Source organism: Elgaria multicarinata, chromosome 9, assembly GCF_023053635.1.
Source record: "Elgaria multicarinata webbii isolate HBS135686 ecotype San Diego chromosome 9, rElgMul1.1.pri, whole genome shotgun sequence".
NCBI classification, from domain to species: Eukaryota; Metazoa; Chordata; class Lepidosauria; order Squamata; family Anguidae; genus Elgaria; species Elgaria multicarinata.
The window spans coordinates 55,740,077-55,762,680 of record NC_086179.1 but is presented as its reverse complement, the minus strand read 5'-3'; the positions used below and the strand labels follow the sequence as shown (position 1 = coordinate 55,762,680).

General features: G+C 38.8%; 1 protein-coding gene across 2 annotated transcripts in view; it reads right to left on the bottom strand.

Moving 5' to 3' along the window:
• Positions 1-22,604, bottom strand: part of GRIP1 (glutamate receptor interacting protein 1) — a 278,909-nt gene that overhangs the window by 76,443 nt on the left and 179,862 nt on the right. For both annotated transcript variants that reach the window (XM_063133916.1, XM_063133915.1), the window contains exons 3-6: positions 8,656-8,791; positions 7,479-7,624; positions 3,283-3,366; positions 930-1,005 (exon numbers count right to left, since the gene is read on the bottom strand). In XM_063133916.1, the coding sequence (XP_062989986.1) occupies positions 930-1,005; positions 3,283-3,366; positions 7,479-7,624; positions 8,656-8,791 (442 nt within the window). The remainder of the gene's footprint in view (positions 1-929; positions 1,006-3,282; positions 3,367-7,478; positions 7,625-8,655; positions 8,792-22,604) is intronic.

Below are 22,604 nucleotides of genomic sequence, written 5' to 3'. Positions count from 1 at the left end.
TAGGGGCTTGTATGCATGTTCAATAGAGTACACTTACACAGACCCCACGATAATGAACCCTGTCTCATCAGAGGTAGCACAGGTACACTTGGGAGTGGGGCCTGAGTGCATGTTTGCACATATTTAGTGCCCACTTTAGCCCTAAGCTGATGCAGGAAAGCTAGAGATTGCTCATGATTTCACAGTATGGCAAGTGGGCTAGAGGAACTGTGCTGAATTGAATCAAGCTGATTAACTGCAGGCAAGCATCCTTTAGTTAATTTCTTTTAATGACATAATATTAATAGAGATTTCAATAATTCACTATATTTCCCCCATGTCTACATAGCTAAAAGACCCATAAGCTAAATGCTTATTCAACCATGAAATCCATGGGGTGACCTTGGACCAGTCACTATCTGTCAGCCTAACCTACCTTACAGGGTTGTTGTGATGATAAAATTGGGGAGAAGACTCCATTTATTAGCTCCTCGGAGGAAATACTAGTATGATTATTACTACTACTAATGTGTTTATTAAGTAAGACATCAACATAAGCTGTAATAACATGTTGAAATGAAAGAAATCATCTTGAAACTAAGCTATATGCATGGTAGAAGACAACAAACTAAACTTGCATATTGCGAAATGTGCTCTATTCCTCTTAAAGTATTTTTTTTAATTAAACCCCACTTAACAAAACAAGTTGAGTCTCTCAATTAAGATTCATACCATACTGCCTTGTGCAATGCCTATTATTACTCTTACAATTAAACGTATAATTTATAAGGTACAATGGATTCAACTTGAATGTGTCTATTGTGCTTTTCAAATGTCTGTCTTTTTGTGCACCTCCCCACAATCATTTCTCCCTTTTCTTTTTGTATCTTTCTCTCTTCTCTGTCTCTCTCCCGTATGTGTGTACGTGGACTGCAAAAGATGAATTATACCTGTCAGCAGGCCCTCCAGGTCTAACACATGTTATTACAACAGGACGAGATTTATTTCTGTCATCATGTGCTCCACCTAGGAAAGAGAATGAAATAGGCACCTTTTTCTTACCATTTCTTCGATAAAATCCATTTCCAGACTAACCATCTAGAAAAATCTGCAGCATGCACAGACAGAAAATCCTTTTCCCCTCCCCAATAAAACACTAAACAGAGGTTGTTCACACAATATACTAACCCACACTCAGTGATTGAGTGTGTGTTGTTTTGAAACATGGGTTGTGTGTTGAACCTGGGTTATTGTGTTGTCTGTGTGCTGCCAAGTGGCTTATTAAGCATGCAGTGCAGCTTATTTTCTCAAACAAGCCACCTTGAGAACCCATGGTTTGTTGTTGGGTTGTTCAGAGTAGTTAACAAGCCACCCTGGCTGCGTTCAGACATGATAACCCATCCTGCAGAAAATGTGCTGCGTTCAGATAACATGCTAACCCACAGTTCAACAAATAACCCATGGTTCAAAACTACCCACACTCAATCACTGAGTGTGGATTAGTGTGTTATGTGAACAGCCCCACTATAAAGCCAATGAAATAACCCCAAACTGTTTTTGTCTGTAGTGAATTGCAGTGTTAGTTCAAGGGCGCAATCCTTTGAACGTTTACACAGAAAAAAACCCTATAACTCTCAGAATCCTCCACCCAGCATTGCTGACTGGAGAATGCTGGGAGTTTTAGGACTTTTTCTGTCTAAACATGCTTAAGATTGTGTTCTTAGATGCTTCCAGACAAAGGTTTCCTCTTGCAAACAATTAGAAGGTGTTGTTCCATCTTTTCCTCCTTAAGATGGAAGAAGCTATAAGAAAACATGGAAGGGTCATGAGAAGAAGATATCTGAACCCCTGTAAACATCTGTGAATGAGGCAGGGTGAGGCCACCATAAAAACCTCATCTGGAAGCACTCCAAGTCCCATTAAAAGCAACGGAATGATACTTAGTCACGACAAAGTTCTTATTACAACAATTCTGAGCTTAAAGAATCCTGAGCAGCACAGTTAAAATAGGAAGTCATGATGCATAGACAACCTAAATATTTGGGGACTAGGTTACCTGAAAGACTATCTTCTCCCATAGGAGCCTCCTTAAATTCTGAGATCATCTGGAGAGCCCCTTCACTCAGTCCTGCCAAAGTCCAATGTGTGTTTGGCAGAGACATGAGAAAGGGCTGTGTCTCTGCTTTGGAATCCCACCCAAGGGACACTCATCTGGTTTCCTCTTTGGCATTCTTCTGCCATCAGGCCAAGACTTTTTTTGTAAATTTAGACAGGCCTTTGAGGCCTGTTCAACTAATCTGTCCCTTTTAATGCTCACAGTATTTAACTAGTTGTTGACTTGTGTTTTGTTATTTTATTATCTGACTCGGACTGAGTTGATTTGTCATGTGTGTTTTATTGCTTACTGTGTTTTAATTCTGATTGTTAGCTACCTGGAATACTATGGTGGCATATCAATTTAATTGATAATATCCCCCCTCAGTGTTCAAAGAAAAAATATTGACACACACTTGCTTTATAGATATGCCACCATAGTATTTAAGGGGTTTGGATAAATTCCTGCAGGAGAAAGCTATCAATGGCTACTAGTCCTGGCTATGTGCTACCTCCAGTATCAGAGGCACTATGCCCATATATACCAGTTGCTGGAGAACATGGGCGGGAGGGTGTTGTTGCACCTGTGTCCTGCTTGTGGGTTCCTAGTCGACAGCTGGTTGGCCACTGTGTGAACAGAGTGCTGGACTAGATTATGTTCTTATCAAAACTAGAAATTGCTAGGGCAGTGATTCTCAAACTGTCAGTCATAAGGAACACCTGAACGGAGAACATACAATTCCAGGGTGATATGGGATCCTAAGACAGATGACACTATCTCCTCTTCAGCTTTTAAGAGATAGTAAGTTGAATGCCTTCTCATGGAATTCTCACTGATTCACATGGGATTTTGTGGGTTGACTGTTCCTCAGCCTGATTTTGGAACAGCTGTTAGTTCGTTCCAATGGTGTTTACCTGTATGTGGTTTTAGAATATGCAGACACAGATATCTTCATTTATTCCTCTTTCTAATGTCACTGTTGGGTTAATAGCCCAATGTCACTGTTAGATTAGTACTCCAATCTGCAGATCTTGGCACACAGCCCAAGACTGCATGCATGCTAATATATGCGCAGGGATCTTTACAAGGTCTGCTGTGGGTCAATTGGTTGGTGCTGTGTTGGGAGTGAGGGAGCAGAAGGCAGAATAAGTTTGGAAGTGGGGACAATATCAAAAACTTTGAGAAACGAAGGATTATAGGGAACTCACCTCTTATTACGAACCCAAAAGTGTTCCCTTCTTTATGTAAAGTAACTTCAACCGTTCTAAAAATGACACCTGAACCTTGTACAGCTGAAAGATAAACATGTTTTCTGATTATCGTACTTACAATAAAATTAAAGTTTACAAGTTACAGTAAATAGTAAAATATTTCTAATATAGTTAAACCACTTAGTTTTATATTGAGGAAAAACAAACAAAACTAAACTAAGATAACAAACAGCCTCCAAGACAGTGGCCTTGTTCAGATGTAGCTGCAGCATTCAGTGGCAATTTGTGGGTTAATTAACCTGCAAATTGCAGGGACGTGCACTACATCTGAGCCACATAGAAACTGCTTCTGGTTTCCTGGAACCTTTGAATGTGGCATTTGTACTTTCGTAGGTTGTTTCTGTGACATCTGAACTGGGGCACTTGGAGTTGTTTGCAAGTAGAAACCATGGGTTAACTTGGGCTTGTTTCATCCTCGAACAACTCCAAGTGCCCCAGTTTGATATCACAGAAACAACCTAAGAACACCAAATTCATAGGTTGTTCCAGGAAGCGACTTGGGCATGATGAACATCCCTGCAATTCGTGGCGTAATTACCTCACGATTTGCTGCTAGATGCCGCTGTTACATTTGAAGAGGGTCAATTATATTTCTACAAAAAGAATTACTCTGATTTCAACAGAGGCAGCCACACTGAGCTACAAACTCTGTGTTGAAACAATGGAATAATCTTAATGTATGAGGGGATCAGATGAGACAGAAGGGTGTGAAGATTGCTTACAGCTTGGGACACAGCTTGGGAAGAATCTCACTCCCCTCCAATGCCCTATCGGTGGGGACAGGGGAGAGGGCTTTGAATATAGGAAGCTGCCTTATACTGAAATAGGCTGTTGGTTCATCAGTGCTTGATGACTGGCAGTGGCTGTCCAGGGCCTCAGGCATGAGCTTTTCCTGCTCTACCTGGAGATGCCAGGGATGAGCCTGATATGTGCTGCATGCACAGAGCAATGTTCCTTCCCCAAAACACAGAAAAAGTACATGGGTGGAACCCTGCACTGTGGAGGCTGGTGGCTGTGATGTCAGTGGGGCGATGAATCCACTCCAAGTTTCAGACAGAACCAGTCAGAACTCAAAAGGAGACATCTTTGGAGAGCTCCTTTAGAGTTCTGGCTGGTTCTGGCTGAAACGCAGAGCAGATTCATCTTCCCACAGACATTGGAGCCACCAGCCTCCACTGCCCCTACATTGCTCATAATAGCCAGTCAATGGGGCAGGGGACACTGCAAAGTGATGGAAATAAACACGGTAGAAAGGTTCAGTGCAGATACTTTGTGAGTTAATATTTCAATGCAAAGCTGAGGGGGGGGGCATCTTCCTTTCAGAGTACAAGGTAACTATTTCAATAAATCCAAAGACATAGCAATGGAAGCTAAAAGTTCGGTTTGTGAAAAGAGATATTTGTTCACAGTAATAATTCATTATCAATAGGCAAAACAAAGAATTTCAGTTGTAGAAGGAAATTAATAGAAGGTATGGACTGTTCAGATTTGGTGAGATAAAAATGAAGAGGGAAAGCAATTCTCAAATGAAATGCACATAATTAAAAATGTAGTTCAGTCTTAATAATCTTTGTGAACCAAACAGATACAACTCAGGTGGTAACAAGGGTATTCTGAAGTATTAGCTCCAAGTATTCTGAAGCCTAAATAAAAGGGCTCTCTCTATGACAAGCAGAATAGACAGTACCTACACAATTGTAACTCTTCAATAAACAAATGTTCTCATTAGTCCTTCAATTGCTTTCCGAGTAAATCAACATTTATTTTGAAACTACAGCCTTTTTCTAGGTACCAGAATCTGTAGCCAGTGCTACTAATTCTAAAGCTAGAATCAGATTAGAGAAAGTGGTAGCAATGCAGCATTAAGGGTTTTGTATTGTAAGATTTCCTATCTTCAGCATGTTTACTTATATTGTGTTCAGTCTCAAACTATTCATATGACACAGGGCACTATTGTTCCAAATTTACAGGTGAGAAGTTTAACAGTTAAACCAAGATTCTCCAATTCTATATCTCAATTTGTCAACATTGGCAATGTAATGTTTGTTCTTTTCTTTTCTTTTCTACGATTTATTTTCTGTTCTGTTTTGCTAAATTCACAATAAAAGGGTTGTGTTGTGTTGTGAAAAAAGCTGTGGCATGATTTAACATAAGGACCAGTTGGCCAAAAACTGTTGACCAAATATTGCCAGTATTAGCTAGACAGTACACATATCATTCAGTCTCATTACCAAGTACACATGTACAAGGTCAGAATTTTTCAAAACTTAAACAAATAGTTACAGTTGTAACTGTAATGTAGCATGACAGACTCATTTTTCAATTCAGTGGACAAAAATCACATGTATAGTGAGCATAATATAACAGAGCAAACAGAGTTGTTTGATTCAAAATAAATGTGTTTAACCTATTAAGATCACTGAATGCTAGGTTGATTTAGTTAATCAAAACCTCATAATTCAGCTCCGAAAGTTTAATTATTCACAGCAGCCACCAAACAACAGCAAAAATAGAGCACTGCAGTTTGGCTGCATTAATAAGCACACAAAATTTAATTCAACCATCAGCACCTAAAACAAAAGACACTCAATTAAATTCATACACTACAGTCCAACACACAGAGACAAGCACTTCTACCACTGATTTCAGAAACTGCATGCTGAGTTGCATTTTTAATTCATATGACTTGGTGTACTGAGTATGAAGATCAAGTTACATCAGTGTGTGTGTGTGTGTGTGGAGGGGGGCATTGCGTGTGTGATTTAATATGTCCAAAAGATGGAAGCCAACACAGGACTCTATAAATGAAGATGATTTTGTTCCCTCGTGTGGCGCAGAGCGGTAAGTGGCAGTTACTGCAGCCGAAACTCTCCCCACGGCCTGAGTTTGATCCCAGCAGAAGCTGGTTCTCAGGCAGCCAGCTCAGGTCAACTCAGCCTTCCATCCTTCTGAGGTCAGTAAAATGAGTACCCAGCTAGCTGGGGGAAGGGTAACTGCGAATGGGGAAGGCAATGGCAAGCCACCCCGCTACAAAGTCTGCCAAGAAAACATCCTCTAGGAGTCAGCAATGACTCAAGTGCTTGCACGAGAGGTTCCTTTCCTTTTCTTGTTCCCTATTAATCTGATTGGGTTCTATTGGCAAAGTCAACAAAGAAATAGTTAAAGCGTGGGTGGGTGGGTTGGACCCTAACAACTCATCCCAGACATGAAGGTCATGAAGGGCAGGATGAGCACCCCCTCCAAGGTGTCCCCAAATGAGTGCTTTTACTTCCTTCTATAAAGGTAAGTATAAAGTAGGGATGTGCTCTGCTTCTCCTCGAACCGGAGAAGCAGGAGTGGAGCGGGGGGCTTCGCCTACCCTTAAGGCGGAGGCGAAGAGGATGGGGGGGGCCTGCGGAGCGTGGCGAAGAGGATTAAGGTGAAGGTGGATCCTTTGCCTCGATCTGGAGCTCCGCCAGAAAGGTAAGTGGGGTTTACCGGGCCCTGCCGCTGTTGCTGTCGCCAATGCTGTCGCCAATGCTCCCTCCTCTCCCTTACCTACGTCCATCCGCAGTCCCTCAGCTTCTTCAATTGAGCTCTGCGGCGAAGAGGAGTGGACTATGGGCGGAGCGGGCCTATCCGAAATTTTCGGATCGGCCCGTGGGGCGGAGCGGGGGGGTCCGTGCACACCCCTAATATAAAGTGCTGCTCATGGGGACAATGATATGTGGGAAACCTGCTTACTACTTGAAGGTAGTAGGTACCTCCTCTACCATCAGCAACCCTCTTGCACCAGGGCTCCTTCTGTCTACACATACATAACCACTGCAATGATGGGAATTTTGCTAGTGATTGATCAAGATCAGAGAAGCAAACAACATATATTAATGGTAAGGAACACACTGCATAAAGAGACACCTTTCAGTGAATCAACGGGTAATGTGAGGAGGAGAAGCAAAAAAGAAGCTAATTTTCAGCACCTGAAAAACCTGAGTGACTTCTCATCTCAACTATGAATGCAAGGGCCAAAAATCATAATTGTGTACTACCCTATGAAATGTGATACAATTCAACACTACAGTTTTAACTTTGAACAACTATTGAGAGTTTAGCATTCCTGCTAACCTCACTCATATTTACAACTCATTACTTACAGACTGGTGGCAGCTCATACTCCACTTCTAATACAACCCGCTCACCAACGTTCTTGAGCAAACTAATGATCTCATCATGGCGAAACTTTGTCAGGTTGATTCCATTCACAGATTTGATGTAGTCCCCCACATCCAGTTGGTCACTTCTGAAACACATATGTCTTCTTCAGTGAAGCTGCATTTTATTTTGTCTTAATAAGTAAGTAACTTTATCTTGAAATGTACAAAGAAAAACTTACAAAGTTTACAAGTTAAAATTGCTAATTTTCTAATCGCAATAACCATCCTGTATTTATTATTATTATTATTTATGGAGTGTCATTAGAGTACATGGGACCTTACAGAGCTTAAGGTAGGTCCCTGCTCCCAAGGAAGAGAAACTACAGAAAGATGTGCATACCAGGTATCTGGTCCATGTAGCCCAATACTCTGATGGGGCTACAGCTGTCCAGGATCTTAGGGAGAGGTCTTTTACATATTTTTTAACTGGAGATGACAGGGATTAAACTGGGCCTTTCTGCATGCAGTGGTGTACTATACCACTGAACCATGGCCCCTTTCCCATTTGGTCATTTAGTGAAATACGATTTAAGATGCACTTCAGGAGTACATTATTAAGCTGTTTGGATCACATGTAGAAAACACTGCCAGTAAAGAGTTAGCTACAATATGACCCACTTGCATTACATTCTAATTACTTGTTTTACTGACACTCTGTTTTAGCCAGCTGGTAGGAGAATATCCTCTACACAGGTCACTAAGCAGCCTTTTCTTCTTTCTTACATTATATCTTAAACTGTGAAATATTTTTCAGCTTTAATAATTAAATTTCAAAAGGGTTCAAAGGAAAATCCATTATCTTGAAATAACCTTAGAACACATGACAGATATTTCAAGTTCATAGTACTGAAGGCACGCGGTGGAGAAGCTACTATTAAAAGTTTCCATTGTGTGTTTCTACTCAGATAGGCAAACTTAACCTTCCCCAACCTGGTGCCCTCCAGTGTTTAACTACAACTCCCAGAATCCACCTGCCAGTTGGGATGCTGGGAGTAGTAGTCCAAAACATCTGGAGGGCACCAAGTTGGGGAAGGCTGGGCTAACATATAGGTATTGATTGACCCTTAGTAAATTTTTTGTTTTAGTTTTTGGAGTTACCAAATTATTTTGTGTTTACCTAGCAGCAATTCCTCCTTGACGAAGGTTGGACACTCTGGGTTTCCCATCCTTGTCAATACCACCAGATACGGTAAGCCCCAAGGTGGTGCCTTCTTTCTTCATTAATTCAACTATCGTTGAGCCTTTGAATTCCTCTGTTGAAAGAAAGTGATTAGCAATTTAAAACTTTTCAATAGTATCAAAGGTGGCAGTGGCTTGCTGTTGTTGTCTCAAAAGTTATAATACTACAAATATTTGCTAATTTAGCTTCCTTTTGGTGCAGTGGTCCCACACAATGAAAGACAATGTAGCCTGAATAAATATTTATTACTGGACCTTGGCAATTGTAAGCAATGAAACCCAACACAAGCTCATTCAATAATACATTTGTGAGCTTTTAAGGTGCCACAATAATCTTTGTTGCTTTTGCTATAAGTACTTTGTATAGTTTAAAAGATCTACAACTAATTTCAGCATTTAAAAAGGTAACTTTGAGCTTTTAGAGGCATAAGGGATTAGCACTGAGAACCAAATCAGAGAGAGAGAGAGAGAGAGAGAGCGCTTATACCTCAGGACCACAATCCAACATACAGCTAAGCATGCTTAACTCTGGATTTGACTGGAACATATGGAAGCTTGTAAAATAAAATAAATTTTAAGAGAGTTCCACCCCTAAAGACCACCCAGAAATGATTTTAGATAGATTTAGATACAGATAGATCTTTGGCATAAATGATGGTGTTCTCATAGAACTCATTTGGATAACAATTCACAACTTATTGCTGAATTAAATGACTCTATGTGTGACCATTGAACTTTAGCATTTTAAATCTGTGAAAGTCCCTTTTATGTTTTGATTGCTAATTTTCAGTTTTGATTGCTAATTTGTTCTCCCTCTCCACAACTGAAGGTTCTTTCTGCATGTTCTAAATGAGTTCTGCTAACATTTTCCACATCTAATACATGTCTTCTCAGAATAAACTCCACTGAGTTCAACAGGACTTATTCCCAGGAAAGTGGATATGGATTGCAGCATTGAAAACCAGGTACTGAACAGAGAGCTCCTGTTTATAAAACACTAGTCTATTATATTTAGTGCATCAAACCTGGCCACCTCAGCATGAAATCTCTGCTTTTTGCAATTATATTTATTTCGTCTTATTTATTTAAAGAATTCTATACCACTTTTCAGAAACATATTGTATAGCACTTTGTATCCATGAACACATGTAGAGCTGGTTGTTTCAGAGATGAAGACATCAGTAATACAATTCTTGAGAAGGTCTGTGATGTGGGGTAATTTTATATTTCCCCATGGTTAGGTTCCCCATTTTGTGCTGTCATATTATCCATATTTAAAGCATGGCTTTCAGAATTACATAAAAGGCACAGGAGAGCAATTTCTTCTGTTAGGCTACAGTGTTGCATGTACAGGCCCAGGAGCATATTCTACTGATCTTAAGGAGGGCTTTCTTACCATTTAGGGTTGCCACTCATGCAGTTCCCCAAAAGAGGACAAAAGAGGATGCATTTGTACAAGAGTTGCATAGTCTAAGTGTGTGTGTGTGTGTGTGTGTGTGTGTGTGTATTTAGAAATAATTACTCTAACTGAAATAGAAATACAATACATCTCACCATAGTGGGGAGACTGTGACCCAAGTAACCGTCTGCTGTCGATGTGCTAACTTTTGATGGGCAACTTCAAGGCTCCATCTGACTCTCCCTTTTTATGGTCATTGATCTTTACACAGGACTTGGACTGAACAGCCCTTAAAATAGAGGACTCCTTCAAACAGAGTTCTGTCCTTTGTAAAGTAGAACTCATGGCTATCTTACTTATTATGCCAGTGCATGGAAGATGGCAACGTAGCCACTAATGGGGAAACAGCAAATATCATACTGTACAAAGCAAGTAGGGCAATATGGAGTGCAGGGGCAACTCATAATGCCAGAAGAAGGAGGTAAGATATACCCTTATGAAGGATCATCTCCTTCTATATTATTATTATTATTATTATTATTATTATTATTATTATTATTATTATTATTATTTATTTATTTATATAGCACCATCAATGTACATGGTGCTGTACAGAGTAAAACAGTAAATAGCAAGACTCTGCCGCATAGGCTTACAATCTAATAAAATCATAGTAAAACAATAAAGAGGGGAAGAGAATGCAAACAGGCACAGGGTAGGGTAAGCAGGCACAGGGTAGGGTAAAACTAACAGTATAAAGTCTGCACAACATCAAGTTGCCCAGACCTTAAGATCATGCTCCAGGAACTCCTGTTGAATGGGGTGAGGCAGGTGGTTATAAAGGAGAGGGCCTTTTCAGTGGAGGCTCTCTGGTTGTAGAATACCCTCTCCAGAGAGGCTCACCTGGCAATTACATTGTGGTCTTTTCAGCACTTTTTTATTTTTCCAGGATTTTTAGCCCTTTAGTTGTAAAAATTGTGCTCATGTGTTTTTAGAACTTTGCACTGCTGCTAGCTTTTGTCATTGTTTCTACTTTGGTTTTATTCTGAAACTTATTTTGTATTATGTGTTATTATGTTATTGCATTTTATAATTTTAAGCTTTGTCTTATAAACCGCCCAGACAGCTTGAGAAATGTAATAAATAAATAAATAAATAAATAAATAAATAAATAAAATGATGCAGGTAATGTAGAGCATAGGATCTGGCTCTTAGGTTGCTGCCCTTACTAGGGAGTAAATGCCACTTAAGTCAAAATATGCTTAGTACCACACTGCCGGTTTGCAAGACCTTTGTCTGAAGATCTCACAATGTGGATGAATCAGAAGCTGTAATTATGTGACAGAAATATTGTAAAATGGCTTAAGAAATGCAAACTGTTGTAGAGTGCCCTAGGAAGAAAAGCTATGGAACTTTTCTTGTAATAAGATTAGTCTGCAAAAGTATCAAATACTTATCAGAAAAGATACACAGTCTACATATTATTCGATGAGATTTTGAATAATATTTGTATTTCTCTGTGTTGTAAGGATTAGTCACTGAATGCTTGAATTGTCTGCAGACATTATGGCTCGCCTTGTAAATAAAAGTTAAGATTCTTCCCCCCAGTAATTTGTTGAGTTGTTAATGCAGTCACATACTACCCCAATGCCACATGCACACCAACAGGTCCCATTTATCAGGGAGGGTCCCTATTTTCTGATACCTGTCCCAATTTTTCTTTGGGGGAAATGCTGGACCTCCAGCAGCATACATTTCCTTAGACTTAAATTCCATGGAGCAAAATGCAGCTTGCTGTTTAATAAGTATGTGTAGGATTGTAGCCTAGAGTGGGAGACAGATGCTTCTTGATTCTTATGTACATGTGTGTAAATGCACACACATTGACACAAAGTATCAGTGCAAAACTGCTTCTTTTCCATTCCTTCCTCATAATTGCCTAAATAGATAATAAATGTAGCTGACCACTTGGGAGTTGGAAATGTTGTGGTCAATTTAATGAACAGCAGGCATAGAGGAGAATTCAGCAATGTGCAATAAGTGTCAATGTAATGCAGGACCGGCCCTGCCATTAGGCAGAGCAAGGCACTCTCTCAGGCAGCATATGCTAGGGTTTGGGGAGCACTGGTGAGGGGTTGGAAGACAGAGATGTTTCTGCCACACAGCTTTCCCTAGGCCTCCCTCAGCCCAAGCTATCCTGATACCCTTTAGTATGGTGGATGTGGATGATGACGTCCCACCACCAATGTTCAGGTAAGATTCAAACATTAGTCCAGGGGCTGTTTCCTCCTTCTACTCAGGCTGCAAATGTCATGCACTGGCCCTGGCACAGTGTGTTTCAGAAAAGTGATCCTTATTATGCAGTACACAAGAGCGCTCCCGTGTTTAGCTGTGAAGTACAGCACCATGTACATTGATGGTGCTATATAAATAAATAAATAATAATGAAGTGTTGCAGCGTATGACACTGTTATTGAGAAGGCCAGTTGCCCTGCTATTTTGGGGTTATGCCTCACACACCTTGACTCTAAGATCTCCATTTTATCCCAGAAAGCTAAGCAAGGATAGGATTGCTGAGCCACTATTCTAACCAAACTGTTCAGGTAGATTCTGAACTGGCCAATGCAAAGCACTGGAGGAAAAAAAATGCTTCATACATAAAGGGGCACTACTACCAGAAAATGCATTAGCAGTTGTTAACAGCATCTTTACACATGACATCTATTGCAACTTACCACCCCTACACTGTTGTGCATACAGATGGCTAGAGAGCACCAATGGCTAGAGAGCTTAGTACCCCACATTCTCTTTTTCCCAAGTCACCCTCCTTAGTGAAAGTTTTAAGCTCTTTAGACCTAGGCTATTCTTGCTGTTATCCTAAATATGCTCACTAGGGAGTAAACTCCGTTGAAGACAGTAGGACTGCCTCCAAAGTAATCATCCATAAGATCGTGCTGCATGCTTTCTTAAGCTTGCTTTGGAAAATAAAAATAAATAAACAGTATATAACAAAGTGCAAGTTCTTACACAACAGACTTTGGAGGAAATATTATGGCCATTGTGCAAGTGGGTTTTTGTTAGAACTTCAGCTGCACATATGAACTGCACAGCCAGGATTTGTCAAGGTGGCTTTTCTTGTACCCTTCTTTTTGCACGCCCTCCTTTTACAACACATTTTCGAAGCAATGAGAATAGAAATTGAGTCTTGGTGTCCTTGACATTCCCTCTCATAATGCAGACTCATTAAATTTCTTTCTCAAACTTCTTTTACAATGCTTTTCGTTTAAAGTGGAGTGAACAGCTGCACCTGTTAGTTCATTAAAGCTGCTCTAGGGAAGCATTAGAAATTCCCCAGTGAAGGCTGCAGTTCTATGCACACTTTTGTGGGAGTAAGTCCTGTTGTCAGTGGGACTTTTCTGAGTAAATATGGACAAGATTGGCTGCGCACATTAAGCTCTACTCACCAGAGTAGAAAAGTAGGTCAACTTAATCATTTGATCCATAGCACACTGTGATATTTACTTATTTTTATATTCAGAGCTAGCTGCATCATGTAATCTTCTGTCAATGAGAGAAAGATGTGGAATAATAAAAGAATAAGGATGTCTTGGCAGAGGTTATCATTAAAATGCACAAGCTTCTGTTCTCTCCCATATATGTCCACAAGGCTAAAGGGATGTTATGGCCTTTTCTACCTTGTTCATCAAATTCATGTCACTTTGTTGCCTGGCAGAATACTGAAATAAATAAATAATCATGGTTATTTTAGTTTAGATTAACTATGTTTAAAACAAGTTGGCTTGCTTGATCAATGCATCCGTACCTCCTAAAAATGTAGTTCTTTGAACAAAACTGTGTTTTAGGACAGATGGATAAGTTAATCCTACTACTTTTGAAAAGGGAGCAATAAAGGTACAAATCATTCAATGTACTGAATATAAATTGGGGCAGGGAATGAAATGGTCCTGTCCCTAAGGAACTCCATGCTTCTGTGCAGGGACATTCCTATTGCTTATTTTGGACTGGAACCCCTCTGTCTGCATTGGATTTTGCTTCAGGAGCCCCTTTTACTCCAGGTCTGCTTATTTTTAGGTGGCATAAGGGGCTGTTGTGCAAAGGAAGGCCCTAAAGCAGCTTTTCCCAACCTGGTGCCCTCCAGATGTGTTTCAAATGCAACTCTTGTCATGCCCAGCCAATGGCCATGAAGTCTGGGCATGATGGGAGTTGTATGGCTCTATGTTGGGGAAGGCTGTCCTAAACATGCTCACTGCACAGGTAAAGCACGTAACAAGCAAGTTCTAACTTTCTAAGAGTGATAACAGTATACAGAAAAGTGGGGGTGGGGAAACACAAGAAGGAATCTTAAATTAGGAGTATTTACTGCATGGATCTGACACTTCGCCAATTGAGATTTGATCATCTCTCAGAGCCAGATTAAACTAAATTCAAAGATTTAAAAATAGTACGTCACATTTTGAATTGGAACTGCAGTGAATGTTTCTACTAAGTAACGATTCAGAGAAAGGTTGCTTCAAAATTAAACCTGAGATTATGCCATTTCAAAGTCAAATGCTGGTTTACATTAAAATGTGCTGAATCTCAGAAATTTTAAAGAAAGATCCCAGCAGTCCACCAGTATTTTAAATGCAGGAGGATTTACCATTTAAAGATGTTTAAAGACGTTTGCCAATTTGGGGGGGGGGGGGAAGGGGAAGAGGGAATCTATAACCCAGGAGTTTTCACATTTCTAACCTGTACTCTGGATTTACTAATCAGAAGCTTCTCTTGTCCTCAGAGGTTTACTGTATGCATAATGAACTAATGGCAATTGCCCACAAAGCACTTAATACTGAGAACTGCTTTCTTCTAAATTTTTATAAAATTAACCAAGAAATGGCAGTGATTATCATATTAGAACACCAAAAAGTATAATGAGCTAACATGCAGTAAGGAAAGTTTGCATTAAAAAAAAACCTATGTTCCATCAATAGGCAACTAAGAAAACAGTAGGACAGGAACCTTTTCAGCACTATAAAATCCAGATAATTCTAAGGATCTGTCTGTAAACATCAATTCTGAGTACACTCCTATGTGTGTTTAGACAGAAAAAAGACTTACAACTCTTAACATTCCTCAGCCATATATTCTTTTTTCTGTATAGAAGTACACCCTTAAAGTACAATACATTTTTTAATATTCTGACAGGCTGTGCTTAGAGACCACTTTTTCCTATTATCTCCAATAGATCACTTTCAGAGCAGACTCTTTAGCAGATAAGGTGGTTAAATAAATAGGCAACATTTTTTTTCTATTCCCCTCCCTGAAATTTTATTTGATTTTGAAATGTTAAAAAAATAAAGGCAACAAAAAGAGCATCATAATAAGGTCTTGAAAGAGATAAAGAAAATCACTAATTATCCTTCTTGGTTTATCGCTGATTTGCTTATGCAACATCTGCAGTAAAACGGCTTAAGTAGGAGCTCAACATGGAGATTGGGCTCTAAGAGATGTACTATTTGAAGATTGGAAAGAGTAAGGATGCCAAGTAAAGCATGGGAAAGAAGGGAGAGATGTGGACAGAATGTGTGTTTGTGTGTGTGTGTGTGTGTGTGTGTGTGTGTGTGTGTGAGAGAGAGAGAGAGAGAGAGAGAGAGAAATAAGCCAAGCATCAGAAGAATAGAAATAAGAGGCTGGTGATTAGAAATAGTTAATACAATGAAGAGATAAAGAGGAATAAAAAAAATACTCCCAGTTTATTTTCCTGGCCAAAACTATTGATGGCAAAAACACAGCCAAAGTTCAACATAAGTGCAAAATTGATAAGTGTATTGGGGGGGAGGGGAGAGAGATGCATCGACATTTAGATTTAAGAACATAATACCCCAAATTAGAGGGGACAGTAGCTATGTCATATCCATTGAGACTAAATATGATAGTTAGCAAATCCCAGAGATAAAAGGCCTCCCCCTCGATCAATGTTAATTGAGCTTTTTTTTGTAAGTTCTCTAAAGGAACAAAGCAAGTATTGGTCAGCTGTTGTTACATGGTTGAGACAATTAATCAGCTGTATGGTGGACATGTAAAAAGGCAAAAAGCTTTTGGATACAAATTCATTCTTTAATTCAGAAGATATTAAAGAACAATATACAACTGAAGCCGGAATACTTCCTTTTGGGTTTAATGGATGAGCAGATGAAAAAGAACTATGGGACTTTATTCTTATACGTGATAACGGCAGCGAGATTATTATATGCACAAAAATGGAAAGACTCAATATTGCTTACGATGGATGAATGGCTATTGAAGATGGTAGAACTGCGGGAATGGCAAAACTTACATCAATAATTAGAGAAAAGTCAACAGTTACATTTTTGACTATGGAAACCTCTTGTAGACTTTTTGCAGGGACTAGAAAAATGACTTGTTCATCTGTGGATTCAATGATTAAGAATAAAATTTTAAGATAAAGAGGAGAAATTTGTTTTTTGTAATTATAGAGTATGAAAAGATATGGTTACATATTTTTGCTGTGGAGAAAATCGGAAGTCTATCTTAATTTTGAATGTTTTTTATGTGTTTTGTGTCTTTTATTTCTTTGTATGTTTCTCTCTCTCTTTCTTTTGTACTGTGTGTTTGTAAGTTGGATGTGATTTAAAATAAAAAAATAATTACAACAAAAAAAGAAAAGCTATCACCAATAGAGTTTTACAGATAGGAAAGGTTTTCACAAAGTACTTACATTTCAGAATATTTTTGTGAAGGAAAACCTGCACCAATAATATTTGTTTATAATACAAGATACAAGTGAAGCTTGAATGCAAAGAACTTCATTTGTAAAATGTAGAGACATTCTATTTTATTACCATCTTTATTACAGCCATTTTCCTGTGGCACAGTTAAATGGAAGTGTATTCCGCCTGTTCACATCACTTTTAATATCTTTGACTGAACTTTGATTTATTTCAGCAACAGCTAAAACCTTTGGTTCTGCTTTTATGCTGAAGTAGGCAATAATCCATTCATTAAAACAGAAAATGAACAGCAACACATAGTTTTCCATACAATTCCAAAGGATCTTGTTTTCTGCCATTCTAATTTTTTAAATAAAATTAATAAAAGTTTCATGCCATTGTACTACCAAGTTGTATAGGATTGATTGACATTATAAAAAGGGTTGACCAGGTGATTGAAAGGAGGGCAAGGATGCTATATCTTTAATACTTCTGTAAAAGAGGAATTGCAGTGTGACAGGCTGTTGCTGCCACCGCCAGAATTCCCATTTTTAACTGTTAAAAGTGCAGGAGATATGTCTGCTTTGGACCTGGACCTTCCTATGGTTATCATGGAAAAATTCTACTCAGCCAAACATCTCCATTGCCTGTGGAATTCTGATTTGTCATGTCTGCTTCATAAATACATTGCAGTTAATTTGTGATATGGCAGCTGCATCTGTAAACTACCAAGATCCTGTCATGTTAGGCCAGCTCAGGACCAACTCACATGACTAGCGTGATGTGCTAGCTATCAAGCGATAAGCTTTATCATGACACAGCTTGCTTCCAATTAAAGGGTCCTGCGTTAGCGTGATAAGGTTATAACTATGACTAGCTATTGTACTACTTATCACATGAGAAACAGGGTGTGCAGAAGGGAGTTGCATGTCATTAGATGGGATCAATTTCTAATTCCTCTTGACTCATTTCATACTGGTGGCAAACAGGGAAAAGGCTGTCTCTGATTAACAATTTTGTAATAATCTTAATTTTGTAAAGATGTGGGTGTTTTTTTTTTAAAAAAAATATTAGTAGGATTACAAGAAAAAAAGAGGGAGGAAAGAACAGGCATATGGTGCACATTCTCACCCCTTGCCACCTAACAGTTCTTTAATTTCTCAGCATAGTATCGTTTAGTAAATTTTCAGAGTAAAAAATTCCTGCTCTAGCAAGCATTGAAAAATTCTTCTGTATTCATTCTGCCATGTTAACTTTTCATATGTCTTTATATAAGATTCATTTTCAGAGCTTATATAAAGTGCAGGAAGCCAACATGACCCAACTAGCCCCATCACATTTAGGTCGAAATGCGTGGCTCCTGTTGCTTCTCTGCCGTCGCTCCGACATCACTTCATGAAGACAGGAAGTAATTAGGCCCATTCAGTCCAGTAGAAGAGAGCAGCAACTGGACTTTTTCTGGGTTTTTTTCACAGAATCATAGAATAGCAGAGTTGGAAAGGGCCTACAAGGCCATTGAGTCCAACCCCCTGCTCAATGCAGGAATCCACCCTAAAGCATCCCTGACAGATGGCTGTCCAGCTGCCTCTTGAATGCCTCTAGTGTGGGAGAGCCCACAACCTCCCTAGGTAAATGGTTCCATTGTCATACTGCTCTAACAGTCAGAAAGTTTTTCCTGATGTCCAGCCGGAATATGGCTTCCTGTAACCTGAGACTGTTATTCTGTGTCCTGCACTCCGGGAGGATCGAGAAGAGATCCTGGCCCTCCTCTGTGTGACAACCTTTTAAGTATTTGAAGACTGCTATCATGTCCCCCCACAATCTTCTCTTCTCCAAGCTAAACATGCCCAGTTGTTTCAGCCTCTCTTCATAGGGCTTTGTTTCCAGACCCCTGATCATCCCGGTTGCCCTCCTCTGAACACGCTCCAGCTTGTCTGCGTCCTTCTTGAATTGTGGAGCCCAGAACTGGACGCAATACCCTAGATGAGACCAAACCAGGGCTGAATAGAGAGAAACCAGTACCTCACGCGATTTGGAAACTATACGTCTATTAATGCAGCCCAATATAGCATTTGCCTTTCTTGCAGCCACATCGCACTATTGGCTCATATTCAGCTAGCAATCTACAACAATTCCAAGATCCTTCTCATTTGTAGTATTGCTGAGCCAAGTATCCCCCATCTTGTAACTGTGCCTTTGGTTTCTATTTCCTAGATGTAGAATGCTGCGCAACAAAGGCCAGAAAGGGTGGAAGATGCGTGAGAGGCAGTAAAACGCTCGTCGGAAGAAGCTTTATGATTCTCTTTATCTCCCCCATTCCCTGGTGATCTGCACCATCCATGCACTGCCCACAGTTTCCTAGGTTTGCTGAGTTGCCCAGTGGAAAATAGAGGAGAGTTGTGTACAGATGTAACTGTGCATTTTGTGGGAATCAAGTATGATGGATGAATATAGTAGAGTCCTGTAAGAACAACCATGTGGATAGTAGTGACAGTATTTTTAAAAGTTTATTTACAAAACAAAACAGAAAAGTAAAAAGAAGATAAACGGCTCTTCTATATCAGTACTCAATATTCTGAAAGCAATATTCTGAAAGCAGATTCTGAAGCTGAACCGCATTTAATGAAAACAGGAAATTAGCAAAAGCTTTTTGTTGCACATTAACTTGTATTGTACTGTATGTATCTTCATACCCACATATAGTACAGTATAGCAGTGTTGTGATGAAAAGAAGCATTGAAGGGGTTTTCTTTATTCTCTGTCACTGAAGTCAATGAGAGATTTCTATTGATCTGAATGAATGAATGAATGCATGATGAAGTTCGGAATGTGGAGCTAAGTGATTATCTTAAAAGGAGAACCTTTGATAAATACATGAAGGTTCACATTAACCTTTCTTTGACTTGACTGCTACAAGGTAGGTAAAGCCATCAATGCACAAATACACTACATCCTTCTAGAGGCAATTACTATCGACACAGAGGTGTGCCACAGTACAAGTTGCTGAGTATTCAAAGGCCAGGAGACCTGGATCAGAAGAGAAGGGCTCACATTTGTCCTTCCTGCTATGATGCTTAATTCATATTAAAAAGGCCAATGCCCATAAATGTAGTGAATAAATATCATGTGCTGAAGTATGCAAACATAACATAACATCTGCTACAACAAGTATCTTCTGTTCTTATTAGGTTTTATATTCACAATCTTTTCAAAGGAATGCCTCTAGAATTTAAAAGATAAATTTACTCTTTCGCCAGCTTTAAAACAGCATATATACAGTGTCTTTAAAAATCTCAGAGAAGCAAGTTAATTACCATTAGAACAGCAATGTAAAAATTAAAACCTTAATAAGGAGAAGCTCATGAAAGCAAATTATTAACAATAATACAAAAGCAACAATAATACAAAAACAGAACCCAAGTATAATGATTTAGTCCAATCCTGTAACAGTTGAAGTTTATTTAAACCTCTCCAACTATGACACCACAGACCAAAATCTAATACTTTCTCAGAATAATTCAAAATCTGCAGATCTGAATACATTGTCTTTATTGGATTTCTATTGGAATTTCCTCTGGCAATTTCCCCCAAGCCTCTACAACCCTTTGAAAATGTGGAAAGTGGAAGTTCACAAAATTTAGCATTACCATATGGATGGATTCTCACATGGCTGAAGTCATCCTGCACTGAGTCATCATATCTAATGACGTCAGATCATTCGGGGAAACTGAAGCTCTACCATTCATTTGGCTGCCTCCTATGAGCCATTGAACCATGGGGCTCTCACATTACGTATACGATTACTTTCAAATAATTAGGCTCACCTCCGAATGGATGGTGGTTTCTGTGACTGCATATCATCAGCATGTAGTTAAGAAAGTTTATAGTTAATGTCATAGCATCTGATTACAGCGTGCTACAGAGAATAGGAGAGAACAAGGAACCTTCAGCCAGATGTGCTTACATTTACCCACTACCTACATTATTGCATTACTATATTCCCTTATGTTTAGATCAAGTTCCCAAATGGCTGATCACAACTAATGGTTAATAGGAAATGGTCTTCCATCAGAAAAAAATATGCATAAGAAATATGACTTCCTTCAAGGTTAGAAAATAGATGGGTTGTATGCAAAGAAAAAGTATCATTTTTGTTGCTTGTACAAATACGTTTTGGAACTGGGCTATATTTCATTACTAATTAAAAAACAGCAATACAGAATAGGTATGTGTATTATATATAATAAATGAAATGAGAATGATTTGATCTTTGCCTGTCAAAAACTTAAAGATGAGGATTAATGCACTTAATAAACACAATAAATGGAGTTAATGATCTCGCTTATTAGCAAACCTGAAGAACTTTTAATTTCTTGTAGCAATCCAATTCTTCCTCAGCTATTGGGCAGTATAGAAATGTAATAAATAAATTAATAAAAAACAAATGCTAAACAAAATATAAACATAGTCATTAAAACAATCTGCTGTGTGTGCTTATTTGAAATCTTTCCTGTAATATTCCTGTTAGCATTATCAAACAAATTCACTTTGTTGTTGATTTCACCTATAGGAAATGTGCAAAACAGGCGCTAAAAATTATGGCTTACCTCCTTGTAAATAGAGCAGGTCAGCAAGAAATATCTCTTCAGCTACACCCTCCCGTCAAATACAGTGCCTCAGATGATACACAATATATTTCTAAAATGACCGTCAAATAGAGCCACGGGCATCTGGTGAAGCTGTAAGAGGATCTTAGCTATCCTGATGGGAAACTCAGTAAGATCTGTTAAATTACTGTCCTAGTTGTGGTTAAATTTAATCAAATGATACCAGGAGGCTGAACTAACCTCTGGAATCATAGGCAGGTCAGTCTGATCCAACACCTCTATCAATCTGTTTTTAAATACTGCTTGGGCCACTACAGATTTCATGCCAAGGAAGTAGGCCTAAGAAAGCCTGAAGGATTGCATAAGCCAGAGGTGCGTTAAGCTAGTGGAACTCTACTCCTTCAGACAAAGTTCAAGCAATCTCTCAGCATCTGTCATAAAGTTTGATCCAGTAGATTAAAATACAGCAATAAACCATCAATATCAAAGGCAACATTCCTGTTTTTGTGTGAAGCACCATTGGCGTTCTTTTGGGACAAACAACATAAATCTAAGAATCTTATTTTGAGATCATTTTAGTTTAGCTGAGGCATTATGGTCCCTTGGCACTACATATCACTGGGAGTGAAATTTGCCCTATATTGTTTTGAGGGTTGGAAACATTTGTTTTCCCACTTTGTACTTCTAAAACTTCAGGATTCTGTTAACTGATTGTTCAGCCTGTATGTTCCATTTTCTAGCTTCAGAGGAAAAATAACTACAACCCACAAATAAGTACAACCTAACCTGCTCAATATTTTGATCACCAATATACCAAATGTGGAGGAGTTTTTTTTTTAAAAAAAACTATGCATTGGTTCACAGATCTATAGGTTGGTTTTTATTGCACATATTTGTTCTTTTTTTGGGATAGATGTATTTATTGCCATATGTTAACAATTTAAGTGCTATATGTTTTATTAATCGTGTATTGTATTATTTGTCTAAACATTGTATAAACATTCACTTAAATAATTTTTACAGACTTCTTCTTTGTAAGGTTATATAGATTTTCAGATATAACTAAAATCATACTGAAGCAAGTACTTTGGCCTTTCAACATGTCTAACTGTCAGTTAAGTCTAAGGTAGCAAACATGTGCCGGAAACGT